This window comes from Carcharhinus amblyrhynchos, unplaced genomic scaffold (genome assembly GCF_965287045.1).
Source record: "Carcharhinus amblyrhynchos unplaced genomic scaffold, sCarAmb.v2.hapA scaffold_621, whole genome shotgun sequence".
In the NCBI taxonomy this organism is placed as follows: domain Eukaryota; kingdom Metazoa; phylum Chordata; class Chondrichthyes; order Carcharhiniformes; family Carcharhinidae; genus Carcharhinus; species Carcharhinus amblyrhynchos.
The window spans coordinates 85,001-97,740 of NW_027650361.1; the positions used below are offsets into that span (position 1 = coordinate 85,001).

Consider the following 12,740-nt stretch of genomic DNA (forward strand, 5'->3'; position numbering starts at 1 on the left):
GTATCCAGAGATCTGTAGGTTAGGGTGGATTGGCCATGCTAAATTGTCCCTTAGTGTCCAAAGATGTGCAGGTTAGGGTGGATTGGCCATGCTAAATTGTCCCTTAGTGTCCACAATTGTGCAGGTTACGGGGATTGGCTGCGCTAAGTTCCCCTTAGTGTCCAATTTTGGAATGGCCAATTAAATTTCTCAGGCCTTCACGTCACCATGGCAACTAACTAGGCCTCAATAACTTTTGGTAAGTTTGAACACGCCCACTTGGGTTTCTTAGGCCTTCTTTTTAACCGTGGCAACCATCTAGGCCTCAAAAGCCCTTGGTCACTTTCAGAAATGGCTAGTTAAATTTCTCAGGCCTTCACGTCACCATGGCAACTGACTAGGCCTCAAAAGCCTTTGGTCACTTTCAGAAATGCTCGATTGAATTGCTCAGGCCTCCAGTCACCGTGGCAACTGACCAGCTCTCAAAAGCCTTTGGTCACTTTGAGAATGCCCAATTAAGTTTCTTCGGCCTTTTTTTTTAACCATGGCAACCTCGTCTTAGGCCTCAAAAGTCTTGGGTAACTTCCAGAAATGGACAATTAAATTTCTCAGGTCTTTTCTTTCAGCTTGACGATTGGCTAGGCCTCAGAAGTCTTTGGGGATTTTCGAGAAGGCCAGTTGGAATTGTCCAGGCCTTTGCAGCGTTGTGGCGACTTGTTAAGGCCTCAAATGTCTTCTGGTGACTCTGTTTTCTCTTCCCCCACCTCCCCCCCCACCCCATGTCAGGAGTGTGATGACCCCTGTTGCAACGCCACCAGTTGCAAGTTGGTCCCGGGGGCAGAATGTTCATCGGAAGGTGCCTGCTGTGCCAACTGCAAGGTAAGAGTTCGCCATTCCGCGTGGGCACGTGCTCGATTCTCGGCCTAGCATCTTGGCGGCGGGGATAGAGCCACTGACAGGAGGGCCACAGTCGAGGAGATTTGCTTCCCAGTCCAATTTAACCATCGACTGTGGTGAGATTCGAATCTGGAAAGGAAGGGACTTGTGCTTTACCAGTCCAGCCACCTCTACCTCAGCCCTGTGACCTATTCCCAGAGAGGGCAGGCCTCTTTATGAGGCGGTGCGGTAGCATTGTGGGTTAGCACTGCTGCCTCACAGCACCAGGGACCTGGGTTCGATTCCCGGCTTGGGTCACCGTACACGGAGTTTGCACGTAATCCATCTCGTGCCTGCGTGTTTTTCCTCCGGGTGCTCTGGTTTCCTCCCAGTGATGTGGAGGTTAGGGTGGATTGGCCGTGCTAAATTGCCCTTAATGTCCAAAGATGTGTAGGTTAGGGTGGATTGGCCATGCTAAGTTGTCCCTTAGTGTCCAAAGATGTGTAGGTTAGGGTGGATTGGCCATGCTAAGTTGTCCCTTAGTGTCCAAAGATGTGTAGGCTAGGGTGGATTGGCCATGCGAAATTGTCCCTTAGTGTCCAAAGATGTGCAGGTTAGGGTGGATTGGCCATGCTAAATTGTCCCTTAGTGTCCAAAGATGTGTAGGCTAGGGTGGATTGGCCATGCTAAGTTGTCCCTTAGTGTCCAAAGATGTGCAGGTTAGGGTGGATTGGCCGTGCTAAATTGCCCCTTAGTGTCCAAAGATGTGCAGGTTAGGGTGGATTGGCCATGCTAAATTGTCCCTTAGTGTCCAAAGATGTGTAGGTTAGGGTGGATTGGCCATGCTAAGTTGTCCTTAGTGTCCAAAGATGTGTAGGTTAGGGTGGATTGGCCATGCTAAATTGTCCCTTAGTGTCCAAAGATGTGTAGGTTAGGGTGGATTGGCCATGCTAAGTTGTCCCGTAGTGTCCAAAGATGTCTAGGTTAGGGTGGATTGGCCATGCTAAATTGCCCCTTAGTGTCCAAAGATGTCTAGGTTAGGGTGGATTGGCCATGCTAAGTTGTCCCGTAGTGTCCAAAGATGTCTAGGTTAGGGTGGATTGGCCATGCTAAGTTGTCCCTTAGTGTCCAAAGATGTGTAGGCTAGGGTGGATTGGCCATGCTAAATTGTCCCTTAGTGTCCAAAGATGTGTAGGTTAGGGTGGATTGGCCATGTTAAATTGTCCCTTAGTGTCGAAAGATGTGTAGGTTAGGGTGGATTGGCCATGCTAAGTTGTCCCTTAGTGTCCAAAGATGTGTAGGTTAGGGTGGATTGGCCATGCTAAATTGTCCCGTAGTGTCCAAAGATGTCTAGGTTAGGGTGGATTGGCCATGCTAAATTGCCCCTTAGTGTCCAAAGATGTCTAGGTTAGGGTGGATTGGCCATGCTAAGTTGTCCCTTAGTGTCCAAAGATGTGTAGGTTAGGGTGGATTGGCCATGCTAAGTTGTCCCTTAGTGTCCAAAGATGTGCGGGTTAGGGTGGATTGGCCGTGCTAAATTGCCCCTTAGTGTCCAAAGATGTGCAGGTTAGGGTGGATTGGCCGTGCTAAATTGCCCCTTAGTGTCCAAAGATGTGTAGGTTAGGGTGGATTGGCCGTGCTAAATTGTCCCTTAGTGTCCAAAGATGTGTAGGTTAGCGGGGATTGACGATAAATTGCCCCTCAGTGTCATACATAGAAACTCGAAGCAGGAAGAGGCCATTCAGCCCTTCCCAGCCTGCTCCACCATTCATTACGGTCACGGCTGCTCATCAAATCCAATATCCTGATTCCTCCCCCCCACCAATATCCCTCAATCCCTTTAGCCCCAAGAGCGACATCTACTTCCTTCTCTTCATTGGTCAGAACATTGAATACAGGAGTTGGGGACGTCTTGTTGAAGTTGTACAAGACATTGGGAAGGCCACACTTGTGTACAGTTCTGGTCACCCTATTATAGAAAGGATATTATTAAACTAGAAAAAGCGCGGAAAAGATTTACTAGGATGCTCCCGGGACTTGATGGATTGGGGCGAGGCTGGATAGACTGGGACTTTTTTCTCTGGAGTGTAGAGGGGTGATCTTGTAGAGGTCTATGAAATAACGAGGGGCACAGATCAGTTAGATAGTCAATATCTTTTCCCCAAGGGAAGGGGAGTCTAAAACTAGAGGGCGTAGGTTTAAGGTGAGAGGGGAGAGATACAAAAGGGTCCAGAGGGGCAATTTTTTCACCCAGAGGGTGGTGAGTGTCTGGAACGAGCTGCCAGAGGCAGTAGTAGAGGCGGGGACAATTTTGTCTTTTAGACCATTACATGGGGACGATGGGTGTAGAGGGATATGGGCCCAACGTGGGCAATTGGGATTAGCTTACGGATTTAAAAAGGGAGCAACATGGACAAGTTGGGCCGAAGGGCCTGTGTCCATGCTGTAAACCTCGATGACCCTCTATACCATCCTCGGAAGGTGACGCCCCAGACTGTGGGGCACTCCCTCAGTCCCGAAATAGGGGGAAATTGGGCCTGGAATATGGGCTGGGGGCTGCCTGACGGGAATCGAACCCAGAGATCGATTGAAGGCAAGACTTTGACTTGCACCCTGGCCCAGCCCAGGAGAGGGCCAAAGGTCAGAGGTCACGTTTGCTTGACGCCATTATTTTGACCCCCCCTCTCCACAGCTGAAACCCGCGGCTACTCTCTGCCGCCCCCCTCTGGGAGACTGCGATTTGCCGGAATACTGCACCGGATCCTCCCCCTACTGTCCCCCAAATGTCTTCCTCAAGAATGGCCACAGTTGCGACGAAGCCAAGGCCTACTGCTACAATGGAGCCTGCCTCACTTACGAGCTTCAGTGCCAGGTTCTCTGGGGACCAGGTGAGTCCACGTTCATTTCAGTGATATCTCTGTATCCTATCTCCCTCCTCCAGCCCCCCACTACACCCCCCTTCCCTATCTCTGTAACCTCCTCCAGTCCCCTACACCCCCTCCCTATCTCTGTAACCCCCTCCAGTCCCCTACACCCCCTCCCTATCTCTGTAACCCCCTCCAGCCCCCTACACCCCCCTCCCTATCTCTGTAACCTCCTCCAGCCCCCTACCCCCCCTCCCTATCTCTGTAACCCCCTCCAGCCCCCTACACCCCCTCCCTATCTCTGTAACCTCCTCCAGCCCCATACACCCCCTCCCTATCTCTGTAACCCCCTCCAGTCCCCTACACCCCCTCCCTATCTCTGTAACCCCCTCCAGTCCCCTACACCCCCTCCCTATCTCTGTCACCCCCTCCAGCCCCCTACACCCCCCTCCCTATCTCTGTAACCTCCTCCAGCCCCCTACCCCCCCTCCCTATCTCTGTAACCCCCTCCAGCCCCCTACACCCCCTCCCTATCTCTGTAACCTCCTCCAGCCCCATACACCCCCTCCCTATCTCTGTAACCTCCTCCAGCCTCCCTACACTCCCTCCCTACCTCTGTAACCTCCTCCAGCCCCCTACCCCCCTCCCTATCTCTGTAACCCCCTCCAGCCCCCTACATCCCCTCCCTATCTCTGTAACCTCCTCCAGCCTCCCTACACTCCCTCCCTACCTCTGTAACCTCCTCCAGCCCCCTACACCCTCTCCCTATCTCTGTAACCTCCTCCAGCCCCCTACACCCCCTCCCTATCTCTGTAACCTCCTCCAGCCTCCCTACACTCCCTCCCTACCTCTGTAACCTCCTCCAGCCCCCTACACCCCCTCCCTATCTCTGTAACCTCCTCCAGCCCCTACACCCCCTCCCTATCTCTGTAACCTCCTCCAGCCCCTACACCCCCTCCCTATCTCTGTAACCTCCTCCAGCCCCTACACCCCCTCCCTATCTCTGTAACCTCCTCCAGCCCCTACACCCCCTCCCTATCTCTGTAACCTCCTCCAGCCCCTACACCCCCCTCCCTATCTCTCTCAAAGCTGTAGAATAGTCATCTTGTGTATTCACTCCTGTGGTTGTTTTGGGAGGGTGGGTGGCGGTTGGGATATACTGACCAGTGAGGGAGTGAGATGTACTGACCAGTGAGGGAGTGAGATGTACTGACCAGTGAGGGAGTGGGATGTACTGACCAGTGAGGGAGTGGGATGTACTGACCAGCGAGGGAGTGGGATGTACTGACCAGCGAGGGAGTGGGATGTACTGACCAGCGAGGGAGTGGGATGTACTGACCAGCGAGGGAGTGGGATGTACTGACCAGTGAGGGAGTGGGATGTACTGACCAGTGAGGGAGTGGGATGTACTGACCAGTGAGGGAGTGGGATGTACTGACCAGTGAGGGAGTGGGATGTACTGACCAGTGAGGGAGTTGGATGTACTGACCAGTGAGGGAGTGGGCAGTGAGCGAGTGGGATGTACTGACCAGTGAGGGAGTGAGATGTACTGACTGGCGAGGGAATGGGATGCACTGACTGGCGAGGGAGTGGGTTACACTGACCGGTGAGCGAGTGGGTTACACTGACCGACGAGGGAGTGGGTTACACTGACCGGTGAGCGAGTGGGTTACACTGACCGACGAGGGAGTGGGCTACACTGACCGGCGAAGGAGTGCGATACTCTGACCGGCGAGGGATTGGCTATACTCTGACCGGCAAGGGAGTGGGATACACTGACTGTCGAGGGAGTAGGATACACCGGCAGGCGAGGGAGTGGGATACACCGGCAGGCGAGGGAGTGGGATACACTGACTGTCGAGGGAGTAGGATACACCGGCGGGCGAGGGAGTGGGATACACTGGCAGGCAAGGGATTGGCTGTACTCTGACCACTCTAATCTTCTCCCAGGTTCTGTTCAAGCCCACGATATCTGCTTTGCCCTGGTGAATAAGAAGGGGGACAAGTATGGGAACTGCGGGGAGCTCCCAGACGGCACCTTCGTGAGCTGCTCTGCCGAGTGAGTGAGGTTCCACTTTCTCCCCTGCCCCCCTCCCATATCCTCCTCCCCCTCCCCCATTCGGCCCTGCTCCACCATTCATTATGAATTCACGGCTGGTTATCAAATTCAATATCCTCATCTCCCCCTAACCCTCCCATATCCCTCCATCCCTCTCGTCCCAAGATCACTATCTAATTCTTCTTGAAACCACACGAGGTTTTCGGCCTCAGTTGCTTACGGGCGGCGCGCAGGCACAGGGGTGATGCCGCTGTGAGGCAGCAGTGATTCCCACTCGCGTCACTGCCTGAGAGAAGTCTGCATCTTCTCCCCCTGTGTCTGCGTGGGTCTCTGTCTCTCACTCTATTTCTCGCTCGCCCCGTCCCTCCCCCTCGCCCCCCCCGTCCCTCCCCCTCGCCTCCCCCTCCCTCCCCTCACCTCCCCCTCCCCCTCTGCCCGCCTTCTGTGCAGAGCTGAAACAGAAGACGTGTAAAGGTGTTATATAAATGCAGACGGTTGCTGAATGGAACCACTCCAGTGTTTGGTTAGGGTGGCACGGTGGGGTTAGCGCTGCTGCCTCACGGCGCCAGGGACCCGGGTTCGATTCCCGGCTCGCACCTGCGTGGAGTCGGCACCTTCTCCCCGTGTCTGCGTGGGTTTCCTCCGGGTGTTCCGGTTTCCTCCCACAGTCCGAAAGATGTGTAGGTTCAGGTGGATTGGCCGTGCTAAATTGTCCCTTAGTGTCCAAAGATGTGTAGGTTAGGGTGGATTGGCCATGCTAATTGTCCTCAGTGTCCAAAGATGTGTAGGTTAGGGTGGATTGGCCATGCTAAAATTGCCCCTTAGTATCCAAAGATGTGTAGGTTAGGGTGGATTGGCCATGCTAAATTGTCCCTCAGTGTCCAAAGATGTGTAGGTTAGGGTGGATTGGCCATGCTAAATTGCCCCTTAGTATCCAAAGATGTGTAGGTTAGGGGGGATTGGCCATGCTAAATTGTCCCTTAGTGTCCAAAGATGTGTAGGTTAGGGTGGATTGGCCATGCTAAATTGTCCCTTAGTGTCCAAAGATGTGCAGGTTAGGGTGGATTGGTCATGCTAAATTGTCCCTTAGTGTCCAAAGATGTGCAGGTTAGGGTGGATTGGCCATGCTAAATTGTCCCTTAGTGTCCAAAGATGTGCAGGTTAGGGTGGATTGGCCATGCTAAATTGTCCCTTAGTGTCCAAAGATGTGTAGGTTAGGGTGGATTGGCCATGTTAAATTGTCCCTTAGTGTCCAAAGATGTGCAGGTTAGGGTGGATTGGCCATGCTAAATTGTCCCTTAGTGTCCAAAGATGTGTAGGTTAGGGTGGATTGGCCGTGCTAAATTGTCCCTTAGTGTCCAAAGATGTGCAGGTTAGGGGATTGGCCATGCTAAATTGTCCCTTAGTGTCCAAAGATGTGTAGGTTAGGGTGGATTGGCCGTGCTAAATTGTCCCTTAGTGTCCAAAGATGTGTAGGTTAGGGTGGATTGGCCGTGCTAAATTCTCCCTCAGTGTAACCCAAACAGGAATGTGGGGGATTTTCACAGTAACTTCATTGCGGTGTTAATGTAAGCCACTCCTGTGACACTAATGAGTGAACGATGTTGTTTGCAGGGATGCCAAGTGTGGGAAGATCCAGTGCCAGGGAGGGAATGACAGACCAATCCTGGGATCGAGTGCGGAAGTCCTGGTGACCAATATTAGGGTTGGCCAGGAAGAGTACAGCTGCCGCAGAACATTCTTCAACTTTGGGGATGATATTGCCGATCCTGCGATGGTAATGCCAGGGACGGCATGTGGCAAAAACAAGGTACAGGAACCGGAGAGGTCAGAGGGTCAGTGCCGAGGGAGTGCCGCACTGTGGGAGGGTCGGTGCCGAGGGAGCGCCGCACTGTGTGGGAGGGTCGGTGCCGGTGCCGAGGGAGCGCCGCACTGTGGGAGGGTCGGTGCCGAGGGAGCGCCGCACTGTGGGAGGGTCGGTGCCGAGGGAGTGCCGCACTGTGGGAGGGTCGGTGCCGAGGGAGCGCCGCACTGTGGGAGGGTCAGGGCTGAGGGAGTGCCGCACTGTGGAGGGTCGGTGCTGAGGGAGCGTCGCACTGTGGGAGGGTCCGGTGCTGAGATGGATTTGTCTGGAGGCGTTGAATGGCTCCTATTTTTAACCCCCATTCTTTCCACTAACCCTCTTGTTCTCTCTTTAGGCGTGTGTTAATAGAACTTGCCAAGATATCTCCATCTTCAAAGTCGATGAGTGTCTCCAGAAATGTCATAACCACGGGGTAAGACAAATCCTCCAGATATCAACATTCCCATTCACTCCCATTGTACACAATCCTAATCCCAAACCCCTTCCCGTTCACTCCCATTGTACGCAGTCCCAATCCCAAACCCCTTCCCGTTCACTCCCATTGTACACAATCCAATCCCAAACCCTTCCCATTCACTCCCACTGTACACAATCCCAATCCCAAACCCCTTCCCGTTCACTCCCATTGTACACAATTCCAATCCCAAACCCCTTCCCGTTCACTCCCACTGTACACAATCCCAGTCCCAAACCCCTTCCCGTTCACTCCCACTGTACACAATCCCAATCCCCCTTCCCGTTCACTCCCATTGTACGCAATCCCAATCCCAAACCCCTTCCCGTTCACTCCCACTGTACACAATCCCAATCCCAAACCCCTTCCCATTCACTCCCACTGTACACAATCCCAATCCCAAACCCCTTCCCATTCACTCCCACTGTACACAATCCCAATCCCAAACCCCTTCCCATTCACTCCCACTGTACACAATCCCAATCCCAAACCCATTCCCGTTCACTCCCACTGTACACAATCCCGTACACAATCCCAATCCCAAACCCCTTCCCGTTCACTCCCACTGTACACAATCCCAATCCCAAACCCCTTCCCATTCACTCCCACTGTACACAATCCCAGTCCCAATCCCCTTCCCGTTCACTCCCACTGTACACAATCCCAATCCCTTCCCGTTCACTCCCACTGTACACAATCCCAATCCCAAACCCATTCCCGTTCACTCCACTGTACACAATCCCAATCCCCTTCCCATTCGCTCCCACTGTACACAATCCCAATCCCCCTTCCCGTTTACTCCCACTGTACACAATCCCAATCCCAAACCCCTTCCCGTTCACTCCCACTGTACACAATCCCAATCCCAAACCCCTTCCCGTTCACTCCCACTGTACACAATCCCAATCCCAAACCCCTTCCCGTTCACTCCCACTGTACACAATCCCAATCCCCCCTTCCCGTTCACTCCCACCGTACACAATCCCAATCCCAAACCCCTTCCCGTTCACTCCCACTGTACACAATCCCAATCCCAAACCCTTCCCGTTCACTCCCACTGTACACAATCCCAATCCCAAACCCCTTCCCGTTCACTCCCACTGTACACAATCCCAATCCCCCTTCCCGTTCACTCCCACTGTACACAATCCCAATCCCAAACCCCTTCCCGTTCACTCCCACTGTACACAATCCCAATCCCCTTCCCGTTCACTCCCACCGTACACAATCCCAATGGATCGAACCCCCTTTTCCCTTTCCGTTCCCCCTGTGTTGCTGACCTCTCTGTCTCTGTCTCTCTCTCCTAGATATGTAACAGTAATGATAATTGTCACTGTGACACTGGCTGGGCTCCCCCCCACTGTCAGAGCGCTGGTTATGGGGGCAGTTTGGATAGTGGACCCGTGCAGCAACCGGGAGGTAGGTACCCCTCGGCCGGTGTTTACTGATGACCCTCTACTCTCCCCCGGTGCGGCTCTGCGCAGAATTGTTGCAAGTATATTCCCGATAGGATGGACATTCACAATTCTCCTGTTGCCATCTCTCCTAATCTCCCTCCCCCTTCTCTCCCGCCCTCTGTCTCCCGCCCGTCCTCTCCCCCTGCCCTCTCCCCTCTCCCCCTCTCATAGAACATACAACATTACAGCGCAGTACAGGCCCTTCGGCCCTCGATGTTGTGCCGACCAGTGGAACCAATCTAATGACCCTCTACCCTAAGCTAGTCCAATGTTATCCATATGCCTATCCACTGACCATTTGAACGCCCTTAAAGTTGGCGAGTCCACAACTGCTGCAGGCAGGGCATTCCACGCCCTTACTACCCTCTGAGTAAAGAACCTTCCTCTGACATCCGTCCTGTAATTACCACCCCTCAATTTCAAGCTATGTCCCCTCGTGTTAGCCGTCACCATCCGAGGAAAAAGGCTCTCACTGTCCACCTCTGATCATCTTGTATGCCTCAATTAGGTCACCTCTTAACCTTCTTCTCTCTAACGAAAACAGCCTCAAGTCCCTCAGCCTTTCCTCGTAAGACCTTCCCGCCGTACCAGGCAACATCCTGGTCAACCTCCTCTGCACCCTTTCCAATGCCTCCACATCCTTCCTACAACGCGGTGACCCAGAACTGTATGCAATACTCCAAGTGCGGACGCACCATTTGACAGGCTTGGTTTCATCGGTCAGAATACAGGAGTTGGGACGTCTTGTTGAAGTTGTACAAGACATTGGGAAGGCCACACTTGGAATACTGTGTTCAGTTCTGGTCACCCTATTATAGAAAGGATATTATTAAACTAGAAAGAGCGCGGAAAAGATTTACTAGGATGCTACCGGGACTTGATGGATTGAGATACAAGGAGAGGCTTTTTTCTCTGGAGCGTAGGAGGCTGAGGGGTGATCTTATAGAGGTCTATAAAATAATGAGGCGCATAGATTAACGAGATAGATTTATAGAATCCCTACAGTGCAGAAGGAGGCCATTTGGCCCATCGAGTCTACACTGACCACCATCCCACCAGGCCCTATTCCCGTAACCCCACATATTTACCCTGCTAATCTCCCTGATAATAAGGGACAATTTAGCATGGCCAATCCACCCTAACCTACACATCTTTGGACACTGAGGGACAATTTATGATGGCCAATCCACCCTAACCTGCACATCTTTGGACACCAAGGGACAATTTAGCATGGCCAATCCACCCTAACCTACACATCTTTGGACACTAAGGGGCAATTTAGCATGGCCAATCCACCCTAACCTACACATCTTTGGACACTAAGGGGCAATTTAGCATGGCCAATCCACCCTAACCTACACATCTTTGGACACTAAGGGGCAATTTAGCACGGCCAATCCACCCTAACCTGCACATCTTTGGACACTGAGGGACAATTTAGCACGGCCAATCCACCTAACCTACACATCTTTGGACACTAAGGGGCAATTTAGCATGGCCAATCCACCCTGACCTACACATCTTTGGACACTGAGGGACAATTTAGCATGGCCAATCCGCCTGACGAGCACATCTTTGGACTGTGGGAGAAAACTGGGACATCCGGAGGAACCCACGCAGACACAGTGAGAACATGCAGACTCCACACAGACAGTGACCTGACCCGGGGAATTGAACCCAGGTCCCTGACGCTGTGAGACAGCAGTGCTAACCCACTGTGCCATCATTGCTACAGCCAACATCTTTTCCCCAAAGGTAGGGGAGTCTAAAACTAGAGGGCAGAGGTTTAAGGTGAGAGGGGAGAGATGCAAAAGAGTCCAGAGGGGCAATTTTTTCCACACAGAGGGTGGTGAGCGTCTGGAACGAGCTGCCAGAGGCAGTCGTCGAGGTGGGTACAATTTTGTCTTTTAAAAAGCGTTGAGACAGCTACATGGGTAAGATGGGTGTAGAGGGATGTGGGCCAAATGTGGGCAATTGGGATGAGCTTAGGGGGTTTAAAAACTGGGAGGCATGGACGAGTTTGAATGGACCTACCTTACATTAAGTTGCTCTTTCTCTGCACCCTAGCTAGGACTAACCCTACATTCTGTACTCCTTTCCATCTCCCCTTTGTACTCTGTGAACAGTATGCTTTGTCTGTGTAGCGCGCAAGAAACAATACTTTTCACTGTGCCCCAATACACGTGACAATAATAAATCAAATCTTTTTTTTTTAATCCCATTCGCAGGTAAAAGCGCCTTGCTGATAACATTATTAGTGATCTTTCTACTGTTTGTCGCAGTTATCTGCTTCTGCTACATTAAACGGGATCAACTCCGAGCAAAGATCCAGAAACTGGGGAAGGGAAGCCCCCAGAGGCACAGGTAAGATGGCATTGATTATCTGACAGAAGCTATGTAGAAGACTGAGAACCTCAGGACAGTGTGGGGCTGTCCCGGGGTCTGTGCAGGGTGAGATGCCTTCAATATAGCAAGCGAGACACCCCTCACTTACTTCTTGTGATACTGGGGTCCTCCCACACCTTTCGAGAATCCTCTTAACCCTGTATCAATCCCCAAACCTCTCCCCATAGCCCTGTATCAATCCCCAAACTAATTCACTGCCCCTCTCTCCCCATAGCCCTGTATCAATCCCCAAACTAATCCCACTGCCCCGCTCTCTCCCCATAGCCCTGTATCAATCCCCAAACTAATCCCACTGTCCCGCTCTCTCCCCATAGCCCTGTATCAATCCCCAAAACTAATCCCACTGCCCCGCTCTCTCCCCATAGCCCTGTATCAATCCCCAAACTAATCCCACTGCCCCGCTCTCTCCCCATAGCCCTGTATCAATCCCCAAACTAACCCCACTGCCCCGCTCTCTCCCCATAGCCCTGTATCAATCCCCAAACTAATCCCACTGCCCCCGCTCTCTCCCCATAGCCTGTATCAATCCCAAACTAATCCCACTGCCCCCCGCTCTCTCCCATAGCCCTGTATCAATCCCCAAACTAATCCCACTGCCCCCGCTCTCTCCCCATAGCCCTGTATCAATCCCCAAACTAATCCCACTGCCCCGCTCTCTCCCCATAGCCCAGTATCAATCCCCAAACTAATCCCACTGCCCCCGCTCTCTCCCCATAGCCCTGTATCAATCCCAAACTAATCCACTGCCCCGCTCTCTCCCCATAGACCTGTATCAATCCCC

General features: G+C 52.7%; 1 protein-coding gene across 1 annotated transcript in view; it reads left to right on the forward strand.

Moving 5' to 3' along the window:
- Positions 1–11,917, forward strand: part of adam15 (ADAM metallopeptidase domain 15) — a gene marked incomplete at its 3' end in the record, with an annotated part of 46,399 nt that extends 34,482 nt beyond the window's left edge. Inside the window, exons 13-19 of the mRNA XM_080184228.1 lie at positions 766–858; positions 3,548–3,743; positions 5,670–5,778; positions 7,393–7,588; positions 7,977–8,054; positions 9,404–9,515; positions 11,782–11,917. Coding sequence (XP_080040354.1) covers positions 766–858; positions 3,548–3,743; positions 5,670–5,778; positions 7,393–7,588; positions 7,977–8,054; positions 9,404–9,515; positions 11,782–11,917 — 920 coding nt within the window. The remainder of the gene's footprint in view (positions 1–765; positions 859–3,547; positions 3,744–5,669; positions 5,779–7,392; positions 7,589–7,976; positions 8,055–9,403; positions 9,516–11,781) is intronic.
- Between the last annotated feature and the right edge of the window lie 823 nt (positions 11,918–12,740).